Source organism: Bactrocera neohumeralis, chromosome 4 (assembly GCF_024586455.1).
Source record: "Bactrocera neohumeralis isolate Rockhampton chromosome 4, APGP_CSIRO_Bneo_wtdbg2-racon-allhic-juicebox.fasta_v2, whole genome shotgun sequence".
NCBI classification, from domain to species: domain Eukaryota; kingdom Metazoa; phylum Arthropoda; class Insecta; order Diptera; family Tephritidae; genus Bactrocera; species Bactrocera neohumeralis.
The window spans coordinates 6,444,304-6,469,365 of record NC_065921.1 but is presented as its reverse complement, the minus strand read 5'-3'; the positions used below and the strand labels follow the sequence as shown (position 1 = coordinate 6,469,365).

The window sequence follows — 25,062 nt, the reverse complement described above, 5'->3', positions numbered from 1 at the left end:
GTAACAAAGGAGATGCTACCGACAACGTGAAGACCAAACGCATCATAATTGTAGAGGAAACGTTGGTTTATAAATATAAAATGGAAACAATCTAGAGAATGGCGCTTAAGAAATTAGCCGAAACCGAAAAAAAAACAAATATTTGCTGAAGGCACTGAAGACCATTTTATCCGAGACTCATAACAAATGTATACAAAATTGGATAAATCGTATTTTTTGGCGGTCGGCATCTTTTAAATCATTCACTATAATAAGAAATATTAAAATCTGTAAAATAAAACTTGTGACATTGAAGAATTCGTGTATCACTTTAAAGAGGCATTCGCATAGTCTCTTGAAAACTGTTTGACAAGAAAACACCGTTTAAAAATATCGATCAAAGTGCAACATGACGAAACGAAAAAACCATTAAAAACAAATATTTTCAATCACTTTATTTTTAAGAGTGAAAAAAACATAACCGAGATCTTAAAGCTCGATACAGTGGACATCGTATGACCCTTTACCCTCAGTAAGTGAATAGGTCGATCAGATCACAGATCAATACTGATCCACTTTTGAGTTATAATTATCTAAAATTTAACCGCTCAGCTTCATCAGTTAGTGTTTCAACGCGATTTTCTCAACACTATATTTTTTCTTCATGTTCTGTGTGTTCTCTATACAATCAGCTTCCATCAGGTCAAAAACGACAACACTTTGGATCAAATTCAACTCTTTTTGACTGTAGGTCAATATCACTAGTTGAGAAAATGTTTACGTTTCATTCACAGAAAAGACCGGAATCCCTGCAGCAGTAAGGGGCTTGTTTAAGCGCTATAAGAGATCGCTTGTTACTCAAAATATATTTAATTGTTTTCTTCAAAAATTATACAGGTTTTGTCCGGAAAGTAATAGGACTGAGTTTCTTCCGCCGGGACTGTACTTCGGAGCGTGCGCTCACCGACTGGACTCGGTAGAGAGCGTTTTTAGCTAACGAACGAGCGGCTGTCCTGGTGTTGTCTCCGAGCAACTGGAGAGCCAGAACAAACATTTTCGCGCGACGTGTTTCTGTGAGTAGTGCAAGCCGAAAATGCAGCGTTCGTTAGAGCAGAAGTACGCGAGTAAATTCTGAGTAATACTCGGTAAATCTGCGACAGGGACTTTTGATATGATCAAGCAGGCTTACCCAGATGTTTCTTTAACAAGAAGTGGTGTGTTTCGGTGGCACCAGACCTTTTTGGAGGGCCGGGAAGAGGACGCTAAAGAAGGCCGTGCTGGGAGACCTGCGACTTCGACAACGCCGACAATGTGACCCATGTGCGCAAAGTTTTGAACTCAGACCGTCGACTAAGTATTCGTTTAATTGCCCAGATGTTAAATTTTTCAAAACCTGTGGTTCATGACATTGTGACGGAGCACTTGAACATGCGCAAGGTGTGCGCGAAGGTGGTCCCAAAAGTGCTCAATGACGACCAGAAATCGCGGCGAGTGGAAGTGTGCCAAGAAGACTTGAACATGTTTGAAAATGACCACCCAATTTTTGAATAACTTGATCACAGGTGACGAGTCATGGATCATTGAGTATGATCGCGGGACAATGAGGCAATCTTCCGAATTTTGAGACGACAGAGGGAATCCAAGCAGCATGCACTTCGGCTCTCAAGGCTATTACGGAGAATGCCTTCCGCGACGCCTTCAATGCTTGGAAATCGCGCTGGCAGCGCTCCATCGACGCAGAAGAAGCCTATTTTGAAAGTTTTTAAAGAATTTTAACGCTTGGTTCAATAAATTTTTTGAAATCGACTCAGTCCTACTACTTTCTGGACAAACCCTGTATTGAGTGTTCCCAAAATATTTATTAATAAACCAAAATCTTAAACAATTGACACAGTAGTATATTTTTTTGTGAATTCCCAAAAATCACCTTTTCGAGGCTATCACATAGCACTACTTCTTAATACCCTAAAAAATTTCCATCATACCATTAACTTTATCGTCGCTGGAAAAATGTTTATATAGTCCATAAGCCTTTCGAATGGCACTAATTTTAGGAAAATCTTCTATTTTTCTTAAGTACAATAAATCATCTCACATAAGTTAGAATTTCATTTTGGCATAACAATCAGCCAAATAAGCAACAATCTAACATTAACACACACATTTCTACATACATGCGTACATACATATGTGAACCAAATTTTCGTTGAAAGCCAGTCAAAGTGAGCGCAGCTCAAAACGCACTGAGCGTAAATAGCCAATTTACTTTTTCGGTAAGTGGCCTAGACATATGTGTGTGTACGTATGGATTGACTTATGCATATGTACATATGTATTGTGTTTTAAAAGAATTAATGCGGCGCTTGTAAAAATATTAGCTTATACATAAGTAAGTGTGTAAGCGTATTACCACATATCGACGTTTGAACGTACGCGCTGTCATATTTACCAAACTCTTATGTGCCTGCTGGTAATTATGATTAATTTTAATTATAGTCGTTTTCTCATTGTATGGCCTCCAGTCAAGGTCACTCAAGTGTTGCTATTTGTATTATAATGCTCTTACTGCAGTTATAGCTCACAATGCACTCTAATAAATTTGTTTTTGTTTGTCTAAGCGTCTGGGCGCTTAGGCACTTCCGCAGCTGTTGTTCACAACAAAACGGCGCAAATCTGCTTATATTCTCCTTGTACCCACTCACAGGTTACAACAAAAACAACAACAATGTTTGTCTACTTTTCAACATGGTTATGATCCCGGGGACGCCTCCACAAGCGGCGCTGAAATAGTGACTATATACTCGTGCAACTTAATTGCCGGCATTAACCCAGTTTTCTTTTAGCGCTTATGTTCATCCTTTTTCGCGCTAAATATCCTTTTACCATTCATGCTATTTCCATTTGCCAGGATAGAGTCGCAAAACATGATTACGCTTAATTGCAACGCATCAGCTTACGTGACAGACACGCCGCCACCAACACCTAGTCCATGCAGCCTGGCGCTTCCTCCACTGCCATTGTCGTCTGTTTTCGGTTTCATTGTTGTTGTCATCATTATCATCTTTACAACCGAATGCCACGAACCCAGAAGGTAATCATTTGTTTGTGTTTTGGCACGAATGATTTGCCATGCATGCAACCGGACGTCTCTGGCGTGACGGAGCAGAAAACGAAGCAACTGCTGAAAAGAAAAGTCAAACACTCGTGGGGATGTGCCTAAGCGTACAAGTAGTACGTCTGGTAACTTTTGATTGTCTAATGGTGTGTTGAACTTTGTAAACTAGTTTTGAGAGATTTAAAAGTGAACGTAAAATTGGAATTAGCGGCCAAAAATATGAAGTGGCACCGCAAAAGATTCTGGAAAATGTATGACGAAGTTACTCACAGATTGTAGATACCTGATCTGAGATGTCCGATTTAATTATTTAGAATTTATGAATCTCCTTGTTGGATTGATTCTTTTAATTTAAAACTGTTCTGTGTACTACTTACTGTGCACCGTCCTGTTGCAACCACATATTGTTCAAGTCCATATCATCCGATTCGGGGCAAAAATATTCGGTTATCATAGAGCGGAAACGATTCCCATTCACAGTAACGTGCCGGCCTTGATCATCTCGGAAGAAGTACGGCTCAATGATGCTGCCGGTCTATAAACTGCACCAAACCGGATTGTTTTCGGAATTCAATGGCGATTCATGGAGTACGTCCTGAGCAATAACGCATATTTGCTTACTGACGAAGCCATTCAGCCAGAAATGAGCCTCATTGCTGAAGATGATTTTTCGATGAGAATCCGGATCATCTTCAAGTTGTTGCTCAGCCCAATTCACGAACATACAACGATTTTGGTGGTCAAGCGGCTTCAGTTCTTGCGTCAATTTGATCTTGTAAGGATGTAGGCCAAATTATTTTCTCAAAATCACAAAGTCACAGAGAAGCCCAAAGTTTGAAAACGACGTGTGAGGGATTGATTTGAGTCTTCCTCAATTGATGCGCTAGCGACTGCAATATTCTCGACACGACGGCCGCTTCTTTGTCTCACTGGCATGAGAACATTTTGTATTGTGCCTGTGAATTCAAAAATTCTAGACGCTCAATTGTTGATCTGGCAGGATGATTTTGACGACCATAAATTGAACGTGATGCTCTTAAAGTTGAGGCAACTGACTCCGATTATCGGTAATAAATTTAAATAATTTTGACTTGTTGTTGGATCGTATGTCTTTCCATGATGAATGGGCAAACTTTACTGAGGAGAAATGTCAAAAAAAAATTGGCGTCTTTTGCTGTCTCTATCAGTCTGCTTTTGTAGCGTATCTATTGGAAACTCCGTTGTAGGCCACAGCTGGATTGACCTTCGGTGCCTTCATCGAATTTTACTTATTCAGTTCGTCACATTTTTGAAGCGCCGTTCGCTAGATTGTTGGACAATTCTGACGTTATATTCTTAAACCCACACCGCGTCACCAGTAACGGCATACTTCATACCCAATACAATAACCAATATCCTCAATATCTCAATACGGAGTCAATCCATAGGAGATGTTGAGATCCTCTGCTAACTCACTAGTGCCAACACGACGATTTTCAAAACGGTTGTACCAATCTAAGAAACAAATTTTATCACTTCTCTCGCGAATTTTAAATTTTCAGTCCGAGTCAAATGTGAACATATGTATTAACCATATTAAAAATTAATGAAAACCGGAAATATGAGCGCAGCCATTTTGATACGATTCACAATTTGCAAGGGTACTTAATCTTCGGTTCGGTTCCGTTCTAGTTTAGCCTTTCCGACTTGTTGTGAACTCACTTGCTTCGCTCTTAAAACCCGTAGAAAATATCTTAAAAGTTACAAAAGAATGAATTTATGAGTACTCATTTTCGTTTATTTCAATACATGAAAAAAAATCTTACACTTAACAATAATTTTTGTATTTAAATATTCGAATTAATAATATAGTTGGCTTATATAAACAAATATTTAGCTCCACATGATGACGGCTGCAACAGATAATTTCTATCAAAATATGGCAGCATTAAAAATTAATATTTATAACATTTACTCACTTACTTTGTAAAGAGTATTTCGGTATAAAGCAAGCAAAACGAGTATTGAAAATCCAATTATCGTAAAATATTAAAATTATTTCCAAATAGCCAAAATTAGTACTATAATTGCATAATTAAAATATATATAATATTATATGCAAATACCTGAATGCCTGAACCGCCCCACTGTGCTTATGAACTGGCGGCCGACGTTAAAGTTTACACTTTAAATGTGCTTTCGTGAATCAGCTGTTAAAAAGCTTTAGTGCGAAAATGCCACTACTGCTGCCGCTGCTCCAAAACATGTACCTAATGCTGGTGAGTAGAATAGAAGCGTAACAACGAGTAGAGAGAGCCATCGGAGCTTTGCTTCTAATGAGTCACACCAACTCATGCGAGTACACATAAACAAAGTCGTAATTTTGCATTAGCGAGAGAGATTATGTGGATGCGCTCAAGTCAATAAATAAATGGAAAGTACTTCATAGATAGGTAGATACTTACGGGTTTTAAAAACAATGGCAATGTACTACCAAGCGATAAAAGAAATGTTACAAATTTTAAAAAGAAAATAAATTCAAATTCAAGTTAATATTGCCTAAATGAAATAGATACATACACACAGATGCATACATATGCGCATATAGAACGATTGAAGCATTAACTTGCCAATTGAGACTATGCATTTATATAGTATAACTACATACATACGTAAATACGTACTATTTAGATAGCAATACAAAATGCATTATAAGCTGTGGGAATTAGGTGCCTTTGTCTGGGCGTCGAGATCGTGCGGTGTGGTGCAGTTAATGTTTATATTTCTAACTATTCTGCAAAAGTTCACAGTTGCAATTGAGTACGTGTGTGTATATTCATACACACACTTCGCTTCATTAACCGACTCTAACGATTTGTCGTTCTCTCAAACGCCATTCGTTACCGTGTTCGTCTACTTAACTCAGATGACCAATACACCGATGCTCATAACTGCTTTTCCAACTAGTTTACAAACGGTGGCGCATTCAGCGCTTCAGAGTTAAGGTCTGGGGCGCCGAAATTTAATTACTTTGCATAGGCGTCTATATTTAGAGAATGAAATACGAAATGAGATCTGTTACAGATTAGATTATCAAGATTTAAATAATTTTCCATTTGATGCACTTGACTATTGGCGGCAAATTCATAGGCATATTTAGCAAGCGATCATTTAATGATGACATCAACCGTTCTTTATAGTATACAAATGTATATTTTATATTCTTCTCTATAAAATAAGCATCTATGTTTGCCTATCTATGAGTTTTTACACCCACAGATATAATACGTTGCCCATGTTTTTGTTTTTCTTGCAAGTATGCTATGTACTTTCGATTTTTTTTTAATTTCTCACATCTCGAAAAGTTTTATTCTTGGCCTGAAGGTCGTCACACAGATTTGTTTCCAATGAATTTACATAAATAAATGCGAATGCAGGCAGCGACGATAGCTCCTGAGTGTCAAGTAGGCCGACATATAAGACGCATCACGGCAAAAATCATTTAACTCTCACACGACATGGTTTTGACATTTAAAATTAATGTATAAAAATAATAAGAACACTTAAGCATACTTTAGAGCCTACCCTCATAAACACATACTTAATAATATTTGTATAATTTTAGACAACATCAATAATTTGGTGGTTCAGAGTGGAGCCAATAGAGTGAGGCATCTTTCCCGCTGGTATCTCCATGGGTCTCCTAAATACCTAGGTGGGTCGTTAGACAGCCACTTTGCCTACCTACCTACCTGTCATAGTTTATAACCAGTTCTTATAAACATTTATACATATATATAGCATTACTAATTAATTTATTGAGAAGAACCATAAGATCTAATTGTGCTTACGAGCAGCAACTTTTATCGAAGTTTTCATAACGATTTCCGTAATAATACCTGTTCCACAAAATACATGTGTCTTTCAACTTGAAAAACATTTTGATTTTCGTCTGCCATCACTAAAAGTTCATAATTCTCCTCTTCTGTCATACTCCCCACCCATCACACTCGTTTATTACTTTCTTTGTTTCCAGTACATTTGGCTTTGTTTGGCTTGGCACGGCGCAGCTGATTTTCTAAATTCAAAAACCGCCAAGGTGGTTGTGGCGCCCCTGTACTCTAAACAGCCAGCCAGTCAAGCAATCAGCGAACGACCTACACAAAAAGCCAGAATACAGACAATTTACGTGTGTTCTCTCGCCTGTGTTCCGCTGAGTAAATGAAAACACGAAACGCTCAGCGAGTACTACGGCCACGTTCGTCGAATATCTAGGGGTGGCGAGCGGTGTGCCATGTAAAATGCTGTAGTGCGATTACAACAACAAAACAATAACAAGAAAAAAGAAAAAAGCTACGAAAACAGAAAACAGCAGTGACTGGTGTATTAGCAGCAGGCACCAAACAGTCAGTGAGCCAGTGAACCAGTGAAGGCAGCAGCGCGCAGCAATTTAGTCTGCATTTGTTTTCTTTGTTCAAAACATTACAAAATTAATTTAGTGCGCAATAGAAATTATATACAATTTTTACAATTTCATTTTTACAATTGTCGATGAAAATTACGTCACATACAATCACAAGCATTGCCGTTGCTTGAAGAAATGAAAAGCGAATAAATCAAAAATATGTGAATAAACAGAACGCTACAAAAGCAAAACGATTTGAAAGAAGTGAAATAATATAAACGCCATAAAATCTGAAATACATACACAAAAGGCAAAAGGGATTTTCGAGTGCAATTTTGGAAACAAAGCGTAACGCGAGAAACGAACGAGACAAAGTTATAAAACACCAGCAAAAGCCAGCAATTGGCTTCGCCTTGCAGCGAGTGCCTACGAATGCATTTTGCTCATATGTGCCAAAACTCAAGTGTCCACGACGATTCATCGTACATAGTGGTCGGTGTTGGTAACGATATCGTCGTCGCTGTCGGAGCGAGTGCATGCAGGCGCGGAAGCTTTCGGAGGTGGTGTCGGAGTCAGAACAGCAGCAGCAGCCACAGCCGCTGGAACAGGAAGAGCAGTGCTTGCACTGTTAGTCGCAGTCGTAGCCACCACATTAGAGGTAGCTGTAGGAGCTTTTATACTCATTATAACGTTAGTCGTAGGAGCCTTTGTTTTGCGGATACGGGTGCGCGTAAACGTCATCAATATGCCATCACTACTGGAAGCATTGGAACGAAAATATTTCACCGATTGTCAATTAGAGAATCTAAACGACGACGATGCAGCTGCTGAAACAGAAAAGAGCCTCATATCCATTTATATACCACGTCTGCCACCGCTGGTCAGCGTGCCCGAGTTGCTGGTATTGAACGACTGTGACATTGACTGTGCGGGTGATTTCGAAGCCATAAAAGAGAAATGTCGCCGCGTGCGCGAGCTAGATCTGGCACAGAATAAGCTGAATGATTGGCAAGAGGTCTTCCACATACTCGAGCATATGCCGCGTGTGGAGTTTCTCAATTTGAGTAAAAACCATCTGGTCGGCCCAATATGCAATCCAACCACCCTACCCACCAACAGTTTAAGGAGCATGGTGTTGAACGGCACATACCTGGATTGGCCATGTGTTGAGGTGTTGTTGGACAATTTGCCATTGTTAGAGGAATTACATCTCAGTTTGAATGACTACAAAGAGGTGCTTATCGATTCAATCGAGTGTGCGAGTGCTGGTGATGAGCGCGAGGATGATGTTGCCGTCAAAGCGGCGCATGCTGTCGTTGACGACGAGGTAACCGAGTGCAACGAGCGTAACGACAACAACAAACAAAGTGACTCACACAAATTAACCCTCACAACAATAACGACAGCTGAAGCAACAGCAGCGGCTACAACAGAAACAGAAACACCCGCAACCCCACCACCAACACCAACTTCCCCCACGGGCAGCTACACCGAACCACGCTGTAAGCGCATACAACCACATCGAAAACTGAAAACACTACATTTCACCGGCAATCCCGTCGAAAGTTGGCTCGAAATTTGCCGTTTGGGACGCGTATTTCCCAGCCTCGAGAATTTAGTGCTCGCTGACTGCCCCATCAAAGCCATACAAGCTGATGCGGGTGCCGGCGCGCCAACGACAGCGGGCGCGTGTGCCACCAATAACAATGACTGCACGCCCGTCTGCGAAGAAGACGTCGAAATGTCCAATAAAACGGAATGTCCGCATAAGCATTTCCACAATCTGCAATTTCTCAATCTCAGCTACTCGAACATAAGCGCTTGGGATGACATCGATCAGATTGCGAAATTTCCGAAATTGCACAATTTGCGTGTTAAAAACTGGCCGCTGTGGGAGCGTCTGGAGTGCACCGAACACGAACGTCGTCAGCTGTTAATTGCGCGTTTGCCGAATGTTAGCCTACTCAACGGCGGTGGCGTGATCAGCGCCGACGAACGCGAAGATGCCGAACGCGCTTTCATACGTCACTACATGGACAAGCCCGAATGGGAGCGGCCGAAGCGCTACGATGAATTGGTAGCGAAACATGGCAAACTGGATCCGTTAGTTAACATAAATCTTAAGCCTGAGAAACGCCTAAAAGTATTCATTACCTATAAGGATAAGACGGAAACGCGCCTGCTCGACGTCTACTGCACTGTGAGCGATCTGAAGACGAGGTTGGAGAAACTGATCGATTTGCCAGCAAATAAAATGCGTTTGTATTATGTCGATCAAGATTTCAAGGAGTTCGGACCGGAATTAATGAAATACCCCAACAAGCGGCTGTACAGTTATAATATACAAGCGGGCGATGAAATCATTATCGATGAGAAGAAATAAGCGCAGTCGGCATACCTATTCTAAATACATACATACAGACACACATACACATGCAAACATAAATACACTTAACGACTTTATTGCAGCTGAATATGATGCGATGCTTTTAATTATATAGGACAATGTAAATATTTTGTAAAGTTAATATACGAGTATGTAGTTTTAAAGGTACCTTGTATTTGAAAGGAATGGTAGCAACAAAAAAAAAAAACAAAAACAAAGCGCTATTTACGAAACAAACTGCTGTGGTACACAAGCGTGCTATATGAATTAATATACGCGTACACACATACTTACATACATACGTGTCGGTGTGTATGTACGCGTGCGTATGTAATATACAAATAATAATAATAATAAAATAATGGAAATATTAAACTAATTTTTTATTTCTTTGTTTGCTTTTTATTGCTGCGCATAATTGATCAGCTTCAGAAACTGATTTGCGCAACATTTTAGCAATTCGGGCGATCGTGTGCATTAAGGCGCGTAGCGCTCCGGCAAGGGGTGCGGGCAGTGGCGCTCACGAGCAATGACCATACTAGTACTGCGGCAATAAACTTAATCCCGTCTTCTTTGTTGTTACCTACATACATACATGCATGCACTTATGTATATTTATACATGGGAAGTGTGTGGGTGCTTTTCAACTTGTTTGATTCTTTGTTTGTGAATAATGATTTGCAGGCGGCAGATCAATTAGGCGTTGCAAGAACAAGTGCTATTCCAACCAATATAATATGCACTTTTTGTAATATATTGCGCAACATGTGTAATAGTTTTCAATCAATGTCGAACTTAGCACATTAGCTTCATAATTGTTAGAATCAACCCTGTAGGAAAATTTACAAGCTACAGCTGAGGTCAATAAGATGGTTTGAAGAGGGCTGCGATTTATCTACCGAAATAAAATATTGTAAGTATATAACAATATTGTCTTGTTCAAGAAGCACACACAGTGGCACAGTCTAAAAAGGATAATTTTTGTTAAGAAAAAATACTACATTAAGTTTTTACATGGTTTTCTTCTAGCAAAAAACGGTTTGATTTTAACTTTTTTTCATGTAAAAAACTAAATATTTTTTTAAAATTATTTTTATTATCCCAAAGAAACATATTTTACAAAGAGTTTGTAATATTTTAAAAACTCGGTTATTACGACGCCATTTCTAGCACTCGCTGGGAAAAAAGGTGCCTCCGCGTTGACAGCAGAACTACTTATAGAATCATCCAAAGTAAAAAGAAAAAAATACCAGGTATTGGACGAAAGAAAAAACAAAAAAAGTGATAATTGTATTTTGGGCACACGTTTTTACAAAAAAAATGCAAATGTTCGTGAAAATTTGTCGACGCTTTTTTTTAATGCCTGTAATTGAACAAAAAAGCCCTTTGCCCAAGACCACGTAAATTTTATATCGAAGACCTGTGTAGAATTTAATTAAGATCAATTTAGTAGTTCGCAAGCAATCTTGATAACCGGCTTTGAAAACTCAGTTTCGGTTTCGAGAAAAAGGTACGTGTTTTAGTTAAAACCTCAACTTAAAACTTGGACGAAGGAAAAAAACTGAAAATTGGATTTTGGCAGACATTTTTACAAAAAAATTAAAATTTCAATGAAAATTTCGCGACATTTTTTTCAAATAAAACTTTTGTCCAAGTCTTTAAGAGTTTTATCTCAAAGACCTGTGTAAAATTTCATGAAGATCGGTTGAGTGATTCTCGAGAAATCTTGCCAACCGGCTTCAAAACCACAGTTTCGAAAAAACGCGTTTAAAGACGACGCACTTAGCCTCTAGCTAGCCTCGAGCGCACAAGTTCTCAAGGCTGTACCTCCGAAACTATTAATCGGATCAACTTGAAGATTTAGGACAAAATTCCAGAGATGTTTTATAATTAAATAAAACAATAAAAATGCATCTTTTGAAGCATTCTCTTGAAAATATTATTCGTACAATGATCTACGATTGAAAAGAAATCAGGAATTGACAAAATGGTGGGGTTTAAAAAAAGTTGAATTTTATTCAACATTTTGGTAATTTTTTGGCTGCTAAATTCGGTAGTTGAATAGATCAAAAAACTTAACTAAGTACTGCAGCAAATTCGAAAAATAAACTATAACAAACTTATTGAAGAGAGCGGATACACTCGTAGACACCTGTAACTCAAAAAATATTAATTTAAACTTTTAGTATTATTTTCTTTTTACTATCGAAATATACATATATATAAAGAATTTTTTTCGAAATTTTACCAAAGGTGAGCATAGGGTTGAATAATTTTTTTTTAATATGTTTTTTTATTACATTTTTTTATTATATATATATACATATATACTATTTTATTTTACTTTTACTTTAATTATTATCTTTTCATCTTCTCCTATTATTATCACTTTTGACGACATCTTAAATTTTTTTGTTTTAAACAATATTCAAATTAGAATCGCTCCACCTTAGAAAACTACTCTCACACATTTTAAAATTCTAGTTATCTAAGCTCTGCATTCCTACCGGGAATTGAAAGCTAATTAGACACATACATATAAACTTATGAATGTGTGAAATAGAGCTGGCACGTTCATTGAAGCCGCGTTTTTATGGCAATGCGCTTCTTCATTGTGAGCATAGTAATGTGGTACGCATACGATGATCTGATTGTTGTATGCGTAATTTTTATTTTACGATTATTAGTATTTCAATGACCACAAATAATGTTGAATTCAATGCAGTTGCTTGTTTTGCTTTGATATTTTGTGCAAACTTAGTAAAAAGGTATTTTTATACCCTTCACATGGTATATTGAGTTTGCCACGAAGTTTGTTAAGCCAGTCAGAAGGTAACCTCGGAGGCCCTTTACAGTATGTAACAGAAGTAGCGCCTTAGTTATTGATCTGCAATTTTTCTCATGCCTTTTTCTCCTCAAGGAGCTGCTCATTTGTCAAAATAACTGATATCTGACTATTAAAGGATATAGTTGCCATATAAACTGACGGACTAAAATTGAGTTCTTGTTTGGTTTTTTTCACAAACATCTGAAATTTGACATAAACTATTGTAAAGGCTGGGCTACAAGCTCCGCAAATATATTGTTTGAATCAGACTGTTATATCATATAGATGACTAACCGATCAAATACAATATAAAGCTCTTGTCATACTCCTTTATGTTATAAGAAATGTACCTTTGAAGGGTATATTGAGTGCCAGTTAGTAACCACCGCGTAAACCAACACAGCCATTGACATGCACACCAAACCGGTTTGTAATTCTTCAGATCTTAAATGTCAATCAGATGTGGTTAATTTGATATCCGATTTTACAACCTTTATTTCAGAATTTCAAGATCTCTAAATAAACACCCTACACAATTATTAGCTGTTTCTTAAATAGTAACGGGTATGTCCTCCTGAAAGTGCTTCCTCTAAATATGCTATCAAACCGTAGAGAAATAGATATTTCGTGTTTAATTGAATTCACCTTTAGAATATATTACAGTTATTAATATATAGCTAATGTGTAAATAATTATATCTCTGTTATTACGATTCACTTATCGTAAAACTAAAAAGATTAACATCAATTAGAAAGAGGGATAAAAATTAACAGCTGCTTGTGAAAAGAGAAAACATAAGCGGCCAAATAAATTTGATGGAAATCCTAAATAATACATAATTAACAAATTGTCTGTTAGCCCCAAGTATTTACATATTAACAAATAGAGAAATAACAATAAGAAACGCAGAGTTGCCATGTTTCAATCTGATCTTCTTTTTGGAATAATTTGAATATCTATTGAGTATTAAGCGAATATAAGAAGCCAATGAAAATACAAAATACAAAAAATCGTTACAATTCTTTAAAAACTTTCAAAAAAGGCTCCTTCTGCGTCGATGCAGCGCTGCCTGCCCGATTTCTAAACATTGAAGACGTCACGAAAGACATTCTCCGGAATAGCCGGGGTGCATGCTGCTTGGATCCCCCTGTCGTCTCAAAATGCATGTCTTTCATCGGCCTTTTCAGATTAGGAAAGAAAAAAATACGGGGGAGCTACATCTGGACTGTAGGGCGGCTGCGGAAGCGTTGTGATGCCGGCCTTGGTTATGTAGCTGTTCACAAAAAAAGGCGGTGTGCTGCGATGTCTTGCCGGACCCGATTGACCCATCGTTTGAGTCTCTTGAGGACTTCCACGTAAAACTTGGCATTGACGGTTTGACAAATACTTAGCCGACGGGCTGAGTTCAAAACTTTGTGCACACGAGTCACATTGTCGGTGCTTGTCAAAGTCGCAGGTCTCTCAACACGGTCTTCATCAGCAACCTCTTCCCAGCCCTCCAAAAAGGCGTGGTACCACCGAAATCACCACTTCTTGCTAAAGCAACATTTGGCTAAGCCTGCTTGATCATATCAAACGTCTCTGTCGCAGATTTACCGAGTTTCACACAGAGTTTAATCGCGTACTTCTGGTAAAACGAACGCTGCATTTTCGGCTTACATCACTTACAGAAACATGTCGCGCGGAAATGTGCTCGGAGACAACTGACCAGCCGCTCGTTCATTAGTTAGGAACGGCCTGTATTGAATGCAGTCGGTGCGCGCTCGCTCCGAAGTACAGTCACGGCGGAAGGAACTCAGTGTTATTGCTTTCCGAACAAATCCTGTCTAAAATACAAATGTATGTGTATAGATCAGCGTTTTGATTCATATGTATACTGATGATTTGACCCACTTGTGGTATTTTTCAAAACCAAACTCTTGGCAACTCTGTCAAATTCACTTATTGACTTTAAGTAAATATTAGTTGCACCAAATTATACTACGCATATGAAAACACATTTGTAATGATCACAGTTTCTATTTCTTCTCGCTTCTTGCTTATCTAAGCAAAAATTCAACCGAATCTTATCTTCACGCTAACGCGCCTTCTCGCACAAACAACAACTTCGGTACTTTTGTAAGAGTAAAAGCAAGCACAGTGAGCGTCATTCCCCGACGACCTCGTCATTTTCCAGCTCGAAGGTGTTAATTGAGTTGTAAACTTAAATTTGCATGTTCCATTAGATACGAAAAATTACTATTCCCAAGCGGTTAGTCGCGTACGGACGACACAAGCTGATGAGGTGCGTGACTAATGAGCTCCAGCAACAATTTGGCAAAAGTCTACTAGTGCAAACACTTCGCCTTACATTAAACAAAAAACGAAAAAATATACCAACAATTGCGGGTTTTGTGTGTATTTTTGTTTTCGTTTTGGGTGCCTTTCAAATTGGGCTTATTTGCTTTACGGCCGATTTGAATTTACTCGCCGTTTAACACTTGCATTTTAAGGTAAATAACTGTCAAATAATGTGATGTATTCTGAGTAGCTAAATGAGCCGAGCTTGGCTCAGCGAAAAGCGTAGCTTTCAAGTCGCGCACAGACTGTCAAATGCGTCGGTGTTGCATTCAGCGCAGTGCGGGTATATTCAGCAGGGATCGTTTTACACTTGTTGTTGTATAGTTCGAGAAATAATCTAACTTAGGGAAGAGTAATCAAAAGAAGCAGTGATGCGACATGGATCCCGACAATGAGATGATCATTTTCTATGAGAAACGCTTTCATTGGAACCAAGCAAAGCTCTTCAAAGGATACTCTAAGGATTTGTATGAATGTTGAATGACGAAGCGCATACCTTATCCATAAATGCTATATCCTCAATAACGGTTAATTGATTGACTTCGTTCTAATTCTTGGGTATTTTGCAGATCATGTAAGTCCAATCCAGCAAACGGACATCTTCGACCGCGAATGTCACTCATAGGGAAGCCGCTGACCTACAATCGCGGCACACGCCGTGACGCCCGTTATAGGCGGTTACAAAGTCGTGTATATAATTTTTTAGAGCGACCGCGCGGCCTGCCTGCAGTTTTGTATCACATCATGGTGTAAGTATTGTCATAATTCAATTCAATCATTATTTTGTTCATTTTATTGCATTTCATTATATTTTTTTGGTTGGCATTTTCCTTGGCAAGCGTCATGCTTTGAATAAATTACGCTATGCCGTTCATGAAATTTTATTCCTATATCAATGAAAAACTTATATACTCGCACATCGTACATATGTATGTACATATACCACAAGTGCTTATATGAGTACTGTGCAAATAGACCGCATAACGTTGCGCAAGTCCATAAAGTAATTTCATATAAAATCGTATTTTTTATCTTCTCTCTGTTCATAGGTTTTTTATGGTATTCACTTGCTTAGCTTTAAGCGTCTTCTCCACGATCGAAGAGTACGAGAAAGATGCAATTTATATACTATTTCGTATGGAGATATTAGTAGTAATATGGTTTTCGATGGAGTTCTGTTTCAGGTGAGTCATTATTTTTAATGAAAATTTACAAGAAATTATATATATTGAACATCGCCAGCAGCAGCTAAGTATTGAGTGTGAAACATTTGTTGGTGTTTACTAAAAATAGCTTATTATAATAAAAGTTGCACCACTGATCCAACTTAATAGTTATAAATAAATTAGCACTCGAAGTTAAAGTCAAGTCTTCTAACCTTATTTCAAACTATAACATAGTTACTCTATACTATAGTGTCAGTCTATCTTAATTTTTGCCTTCACCAAGTTTAAACTTAAATTACCTGTCTCGTGAGAACTGTCTTTTTATTTATCAAAAACTCCATAATACATATATCTCATTAAGCTGCCCTAAAATAGTCCAACTTTTCCACATATGATATAATATGATAAAAGCTTTTATAAAACACCGTTCTTATATCCACCCTACTTTTTAACTCTACAACAAATCATTAGCAGTTCCAAGTTTAATTGGGAACCTCATTTTCCGTTATGAGGATCTAAAATTATATTCGTGTAGGTTTTTAAAAATTTTCACTTTTTTTTTCGAATAACATATCTTCTTCTTTACTGGCGTGGAAACCGCTCAGAATCTAATGTTGTCATCGTCCTTTCCTCTGCACCATATAGCAGAAAGATGTAATAGCTTCATAGTCATAACTTCGCAGTCGTAGATAATTTCGTCTATCTTCTAACCAGTATTAACACCAACAACAACGTCAGAATCGAAATCCAACACAAAATACATCTTGCCAACAGGTGCTACTTCGGACTAAGTAGGCAATTGAGAAGTAAAGTCCTCTCTCGACGAACAAAAACAAAACTCTATAAGTCACTCATTATACCCGTCATGTTATATGGTGCAGAGGCATGGACGAAGACAACATCTCATGACTCGGCATTACGAGTTTTCGAGAGAAAGTTTCTGCAGAAGATTTAAGGTCCTTTGCGCGTTGGCCACGGCGAATATTGCATTCGATGGAACGATGAGCTGTATGAGTTATACTACGATGTTGACATAGTAGGCTAGGTCACATCGTCCGAATGGAGGAAAGCACTTCAGCTCTGAAAGTATTCGTTTCAGTACCCGCCAGGAGAAGCAGAGGAAGACCTCCACTCTGTTGGAAGGACCAGGTGTAGAATTGCAAAAAGAAGAAACGACTGGCGCGCTGTTATTAACTCGGCTATAACCGCGTGAGCGGTCTCTACGTCAGTAAAGAAGAAGGTGGGGGATTAAGTGAACATTTTTCGCTTGTGAGGCCTGGCCAACTAAATTAGGTTACTGAGCACCACTTATAATGGATATAACCACATTTGGAATAGATGCAAAGCACACATTTATTTCTGTAATAAGTTAAGGAATGTGATATTCTCTTGAGGACGAACTTAGCGCGTCCGTGTTTAACCTTGACCCAATTGGCTTATTCTATTAAAATGAAATAAAAACTTTCTTCCTAAGCGTCACGCTCAAATTAATTTGCTTAAGCTCCACGTAAGTTGTGCTTATCAACGCTTATGATGAACATGAGTGCCTTCCACAGGTGTGTCCTCCAGTAAAGGATGTGTTGGTGAAGATCGATTACACGCCGAGTGCAGTTGTATAAAATTACAACAAAAACAAAAGCAACACTAATTCGCATTAGCTGTTGAAAGTACTGTTAAACTGCACCCACCTTACAAGTGGGTGTTTCCGGTACCTACAAATCCTTATAAATATGAAAATATATGTTTTTCTACAACAAAAATGCAAATACAACAAAAATGCTAAAACTAATTACTATAATTGCTTTCTGCTAGACACCACGCGCATTTTGTTCATGTTTATTTCGTCTTCTTCCTTTTCATTTGTCCGATATGCTTCCCGACCGTTCCCGTAAACATCAACGCATACACAACAACAACAACAACAATGCACAGACTGTGGTCATCCGGCTGCCGTTCACGTTATCAAGGATGTGTGGGACGTCTGAAATTCGTGAAACGACCCTTTTGTATTATAGGCAAGTCAAACACCAACCGCGTCAACTAAATTAAGCCAACGCATGAAAAAACCGTTAATTAATTCATATCCTTTTTGTTTGTGTGTGTTTTTTTTTTCGTTTTTTTTTTTTTCCACTTTGCAGATATTATAACAATAGCCGCCTCGTCGGTGGTGTTGGGCATGGGCACCTCGGGTCAGGTGTTCGCAACAAGTGCACTTCGGGGGCTGCGCTTCTTTCAAATACTGCGCATGGTGCGCATGGATCGTCGTGGCGGCACGTGGAAGTTGCTGGGCAGCGTCGTTTACGCACACAGACAGGTGAAATATTTACAATTTATTGACGATTAAATAGTGCATTTGAAAAATTTGCGAAATTTTAATGAAAAATACACCATTTTTAATAAATGGATTATTCTACACAGAGCATAAAAATATAATAATTTTTTAAACCATTTCATATTAATAACATTTCTTCTATTTCCACGCTATTTCGCAGGAACTCATAACGACAATGTACATAGGTTTCTTAGGACTAATATTTGCATCATTCCTCGTTTATTTAATGGAAAAGGATGTCAATAAAAAATTTAGTAACTTCGCACAGGCGTTATGGTGGGGTGTAGTAAGTAAAATTATACTCTTTTCGCATATAATTTAACACCTTTATGCTAAATATAAATATTTCTTTACTTAAGATCACTCTGTGTACAGTGGGCTATGGTGATATGGTGCCCGAAACGTGGCAGGGCAAATTAATTGCGTCCTTCTGCGCGTTATTGGGCATTTCGTTCTTTGCATTGCCAGCGGTAAGTCCAATAGAATATGTATATTTTTAAATCGGTATGTCAAAACCCTCAAATATTTATTTCTTACGTAGAAAAAGTTTTATAACTTGCGAAAACTTAGTAAAAAATGTTACTTCAAATTTTTGAACTGTGTCTAACAGCAAGATCATGTAATTTAAAGTTAAAAAGTCGTCTCTCTCATACAGAAATCAAAAAATTAGCTCAAGCTTTAGAATTTAAGGATAAAAATAAGACTCATTGCTTAAAGCATAAAAATGTATAAAAGGGTGTCTATAGTGATTTTTATCGTTCATTTTGTATGAAGCAATATGCTATCGTGGTCCAATATCGGCGATTCCGGCAAAAAAGCAGCTTCTTCAAGAGAAAACAACATATACACGATTTAAGATTGATATCTCAAAAACTTAGTGCCTTGAGCACGTACATATGTATATACAGACGGACATGGATACTACTATGAGCAATAAATAGTAAGACTTTATTCGTAATTTTAAAATTTTTAATTTATTCTTCAAAATCTATGTCGCTCACCTCAAAGTAATCACTTTGGCTCTAATACGTGCTAACATTTTTTTTTAAATAACGGAGCTAAATCGGGCGCATATGATGGTTGCGGCAAGATATTGAAATTTGGCGAAAAACTGACGAAGAATCAATTCAGTATACGACGGTGCATTATAGTGATGAGAAAATCAAGAATTTTCGGCCCATAATTCCGGCCCTTTTTACGAATTGTTTCGCGCAAGCAACACATAATACTTAAATGGTATTCCATGTTGACAGTTTGGTCGGTCGGAAGAATTCGGATTGTACCACACCTCAATAATGGAAAAAACCTATCAACATAACCTTGATTTTTGACCTGCTTTGACGTTTTTTCGGCTTCGGCTCACCTTTGCCACCATATTCGGCCGAGTGATCGTCAGTTTCCGGGTCGTAAACATTAATCCAAGACTCAGCGCCAGCAATACTACATTTCATGGCATCCTGGTAGTCGGAAAGTGTTTTTTCGCGGACGTTAACGCGACGCTGTTTTTTCGTAAAAATTGTGTGATTTTGGAACTAATCGTGCTTTCACTTTTCTTAGGCCTAAATGATCTTTCAAAATGGTTGCCACTGATCCTTCTGAAATTTCAACGATGCCAGTAAAATCTTTGGCTGTTAATGGCCTATTCTCCAGCACCAATTTCTTTACTTTAATGACGTTTTGATCATCAGCGGATGTTGATGGCCGTCCCGGATGTGGGTCGTCGTCAACGCGTTCTCGACCCTCTTTGAATAATTTTTACCAATCAAAAACACTTGCTCGCAACAAACAATTTTCATCGAGAGCCTTTTTCAACATTCTGAACGTTTCGGCACCAAAAATTTGAATCCGCACACAAAATTTAATGGAACATCGTAAAAATCGCCGAATGCACTTCATGTACTTCAGAAAGGGAAGCGTATACTAAACACTAATGATTATTTTGATGTGACATTTGACACAGATGTCACTGACAGTCATACCAACATAAAAAGAAATATTTCGACGAACGGCTTTTCGCGCAAAATTTAAATTGAAAAGTCTTACTATTTCTAGCCCACATTAGTATATCGTCCCACCCCATCACGATGATCGCTTTTACAACGTTTCCTTCTGGATGTTACAAACTGCGTGACGATATACCCTATTTAGGGTATAATAGCAAATTTTGACTAATAAAATATTTCATTAAAGTTCTATCAGATCTCAAATTACTCCGACAATTATTAAAACTTTTATTCTAAATGAAGTCAATATTTCACGAAACTAGAATTCATGCAAAAGTTCATCACCAAATGAAATCGATTCTAATTTCTAAATAACTCTATGCTCATTCAAATTTTACGCCGCAGACTTTACATATAAAACAATTACAAGCGTACACTTGACATTGTGCGGCAGCATCGGTTTGCTGCCCTTATCATTAAAAAATATTTTATGTGTGTACTTGAAGATTTAGTTTGAGCATTTTACAAGCACAAATATCTTTAGCGATTTTGTGCGTCCGTCAATTTACACATGTGCCCCATGTAACACACTTTTTTGTATACGCACATACATACTATATGTTATATTGTACTGTGTATGTATTTTTAGGGCATTCTTGGCAGCGGTTTCGCCTTGAAAGTGCAGCAGCAGCAACGGCAAAAGCACATGATACGGCGACGGCAGCCGGCCGCCACGCTCATACAGGCCGTTTGGCGTTGTTACGCCGCGGACGAACATTCAATATCGATCGCCACCTGGAAAGTACACGAAGTGCCTTTACCAAGTCCGCCCACCTCGTAAGTAAACAACACAAACTTATATATAAGCAAAAACTAGCAAGTTTTCCAAAAAAAAAAAAAAAAATAGAAAAACAGCTTTTTAGGCTTAGATTAACTAGTGAGTGCATTTATGTGGGCATGCTCCAGACTGTCGCTTAACCGCTTTAGAAACTGTCAACATACTTTCCACTTTCCTAGTCAAAATGGAAACCTAATTGTAGTATTGCTGGCGAAAATATACCTATACCTACGTAATAACTCTATTTGGCGCACACTCTAAAGCGTTCCCTCAACACACAAAAGCGCAAATTCAAATGCGTTCTACGGCACCAGAAACACGTTTTCACCTTACACCGTTAGCGCACAGCCAAGGCAGCACAACAACACAACCACCGAAACGCTTCACTTGTGCGCAGCAATTTTTCCACACACCACTGTACGCAAAAACACTTACAGCACGTTTACACTGAACTGAAATACGTACAAACGACATTTGATCGAAAAAAATGTTAAATATGTTACAAATTTAATTACACAAAACTTTTATTGATTTGTTTGGCATTAAGTTTTCTCTCCAATGGGTTACAACAAATAACTACAACTGTGTATATATATTTTTATATCTATTTTGTTTTTACAGTTCTGAATATTGGGATAGATTATTTAAGAATTTAAGTGAATATAGGTAAAAAAAATATTGAATATCTACTACATATATACACACCAAACCTCGTATGTACACCAAAATCAGCAAACACTTAAACACGAACTCTTAGAGCTACATACATAAGTGCCATAGAACCCACAACCCAATTGCTCAAGACCCCCATAACACATGTACACTTATGTACTTGCTAAGGTGCCTTAGAACTTTATGTAATACATACAAACATATTTCGCTAGTCCATAGCAGTTTCAAGCATATTTTCAATAAAACAAATATACAAACATGTCTCAATGTGTACGCCTAATGTCAATAAGTGAACATACAAAACATAACAATTTGATAAAAAATAAAAAAATATAAAAAATTTGTATACTTTGTAGTCACTAGTGTAGTCCCGTGTAACAATGTCAGTGTTACTAATAACTCACTCTAAAATCATACAAAACTACTACTTTATGTATGTATGTATGTAGCGCCTACCTACTTCCGATTCTATGTACGTATGTATGTATGTATGTATATTTTTCTATCAATTTAGACGAGCTTCATCTAGCTTTAAGCACAATGCCTCATTCGTAACGCGTCTCCCAACCATAAGGCGGCACCGCAGCCAGAATATGCCACCGCGCGAGCTAAACACCATTATACCGCAAGGCCCGTCAAAGATCACCAAATACACGCGTACAATGCGAGAGATTAATACATCTGTGGAGAATTTGGGTATGTTTCAGTTGCCAACAAAAGCCACTAATCCAAACGTATGTAAGACACACACCTTGCTTGCACCACCAAAACAACAGCAATTAAAACATACATACATATGTCATATTCATCAGAGAAACTAATTTCAAAAACTCATAACGGCCAAAATGTGGACGCATCATCTTAAGAGTTCGTACATAAATTCACCAAGCAAATCACTACTAACTAAATTATTACGAAACACCACAAGGAAGCATAATGGTTACTAATAAGTACTTAGTGGTTTCGGCACACTTTCATTACATTTTCATTACTCACATTACTTACGAGTACCAATCGTGTTTTTTACAAACTAGTCGCTATCGTTTTTTTTCTTCGATATTTCGTTTCAAAAATTTAAGTTTGCAAATTTTCAAGTCTGTGATAATTTTAAAACAAATACGTAACTAATATGTTGGCAAAAAAATTTTAATTTTGTCAGTTACGCAGGGTTGCAACAGCAGTGCGGGTTTTGCAGCATTTCAACTCACTCCCTCAATTATTGTTACGACACAATTGTAACTGTAGTTTTCGTTAATTCGTATGCACTCGTGTCACTAACGTTAATTAATTCATTAATGTTGTTGTTGTTATTGTTATGAAAAAAATTAAGTAAATAAAGTGACTTTTTTTCTTTTTTTTTTAATTTTGTACTTTGTTTATGGTTTTCTAAATTCAAGTTACTTATTTGGTGCCACTTTGTTCCACAGTACTTTTTGTTGTATTTTTTTATTACTTTCTGCTGCCTTCTTCTGTACATTTCCAGAAATAATACAAAATGGCAAAACTTTAGATCCCTGTTTTAGTGAAGATTCGGTGGTAGAAACAAGTGTTTTGAAAAAGAATTCCGATGGTAAGTGCAGTTGTTGTCAATTTCACGTCATTGCATTGGATGTTGTCGTCTAGTTGTAATCACTTCTAACCAAAAAAACAATAAACAATAAATAATAATTATAATAATAATAATAATATATTAATTAATAAAAATAGTTGAATTCAGTAATATTATACAGGGTGCATGGGAATAATTTACATTTGCATACATAATTCTTTACAGGAAAATCATGGTAGACTTTTGGCCGTAAATAATTTTCCTTTTTTGAAAAGCTTGACATAAGTACTCGTTAGCACAGTGCCATATAGTTGACTTGGCTTTGACAATTTGATATTGTTCGAAATATAATCATAATACATTGTCTGTTGCTCATAATGTAGTCCTCTTAATAATTTTGCCTCTTATGTGTTACATTTACTTTGTATATGTTTTAGTTTTGTGTTTTGATGTTTTCTTACAAAGCCAATATACATTCAAAGTTATGTTATACAAGTACTTCTATTTCCAATTCACTAACTACATACATACATACATACATATATATTATTTCCACATTTTTTTTTTGTTGTGAATAATGTTTAGCTTTCTTTAAACTTGTTTATTCTTCTATTTTCGTTATCTTATGGGCCGCTAGAACCACATAGCATTTTATATCGTATTTGTATGAACAGTGAAGGAGATAGGCTGGTAGATCGAGTTCCTCCCGGGCCCGCAGTTCTCAGGGTTCGCTCGGCGCTCTGCAAGAACCTTTCGCAGATTTTTTCTACAAGAATTTACTATAATCAACCCTGGCAGCGGTTTTCTCTATGCTAACCGACTTTTAGTCGATATCTCTTACAGGGTTTGTCCGAAAAGTAAAGGGACTGATTTTCTTCGGAGCGTGCGCGCAACGATTGTATTTGGTTGAGATCGTTCGTTAGAGCAGAGGTACGCGATTAAGTTCTGAGTGAAACTCGGTAAATCTGCGACAGAGTCGTTTGATATGATCAAGCAGACTTAGCCAGATGTTACTTTAGCAAGAAGTAGTGTGTTTCGGTGCCACCAGGCCTTTCTGGAGGGCCGGGAAAATTTCGCTGCTGAAGACTGAGAATGAGCAAATCCAAAGTGAAAACGATACTCATTGTCTTTTTTGACATTAAAGGCATCGTCCACCATGATTTGATTCAACAAAACATCGCAGCCGATTGGTTGCACCACGACAACGCCCCGGCCCACACCGCCTTTCTTGTGAACAGCTATCTAACCAAGGCCGGCATCCCAATGCTTCCGCAACCGCTCTACAGTCCAGATGTGACACCTTCGGACTTTTTGTTTCCTTGCCAGAAAAGTCCGATGAAAGGCAAGCATTTTGAAATGACAGAGGGGATCCAAGCAGCATGCACTTCCGGAGAAAGCCTTCCATGACGCCTTGAATGCTTGGAAATCGCGTTGGCAATGTTGCATCGACGCAGAAGGAGCCTGTTTTGAATGTTTTTAAAGAATTATAACGATTGGTATTACATTTCGGACAAATCCTGTACATAAATAA

General features: G+C 37.7%; 2 protein-coding genes across 11 annotated transcripts in view; both read left to right on the top strand.

Annotated features, from left to right (window-relative positions):
- LOC126755257 (potassium voltage-gated channel subfamily KQT member 4) overlaps nt 1-25,062 on the top strand; it is a 65,275-nt gene that overhangs the window by 34,116 nt on the left and 6,097 nt on the right. For 2 of the 10 annotated variants that reach the window (XM_050467688.1, XM_050467685.1), the window contains exons 2-11: nt 15,601-15,780; nt 16,081-16,215; nt 18,130-18,212; nt 18,336-18,511; nt 18,690-18,815; nt 18,889-18,999; nt 21,122-21,309; nt 21,932-21,976; nt 22,497-22,678; nt 23,466-23,552. In XM_050467688.1, coding sequence (XP_050323645.1) covers nt 15,644-15,780; nt 16,081-16,215; nt 18,130-18,212; nt 18,336-18,511; nt 18,690-18,815; nt 18,889-18,999; nt 21,122-21,309; nt 21,932-21,976; nt 22,497-22,678; nt 23,466-23,552 — 1,270 coding nt within the window. In that variant the 5' untranslated portion in view covers nt 15,601-15,643. Of the gene's footprint in view, nt 1-14,920; nt 15,184-15,284; nt 15,499-15,600; nt 15,781-16,080; nt 16,216-18,129; nt 18,213-18,335; nt 18,512-18,689; nt 18,816-18,888; nt 19,000-21,121; nt 21,310-21,931; nt 21,977-22,496; nt 22,679-23,465; nt 23,553-25,062 lie in introns of those variants that run through there. The other 8 variants (XM_050467689.1, XM_050467683.1, XM_050467690.1 and 5 more) reach the window with 8 other exon arrangements.
- Nucleotides 7,971-10,243, top strand: LOC126755266 (tubulin-specific chaperone cofactor E-like protein). Its single transcript, XM_050467710.1, has one exon. It carries the CDS (start codon nt 8,224-8,226, stop codon nt 9,859-9,861), a length of 1,638 nt encoding a protein of 545 aa, XP_050323667.1. The 5' UTR covers nt 7,971-8,223; the 3' UTR covers nt 9,862-10,243.

Bases quoted from the DNA above. Each gene is read 5' to 3' on its own strand.
- LOC126755266 (XM_050467710.1), top strand. From the start codon at position 8,224: ATGCCATCACTACTGGAAGCATTGGAACGAAAATATTTCACCGATTGT.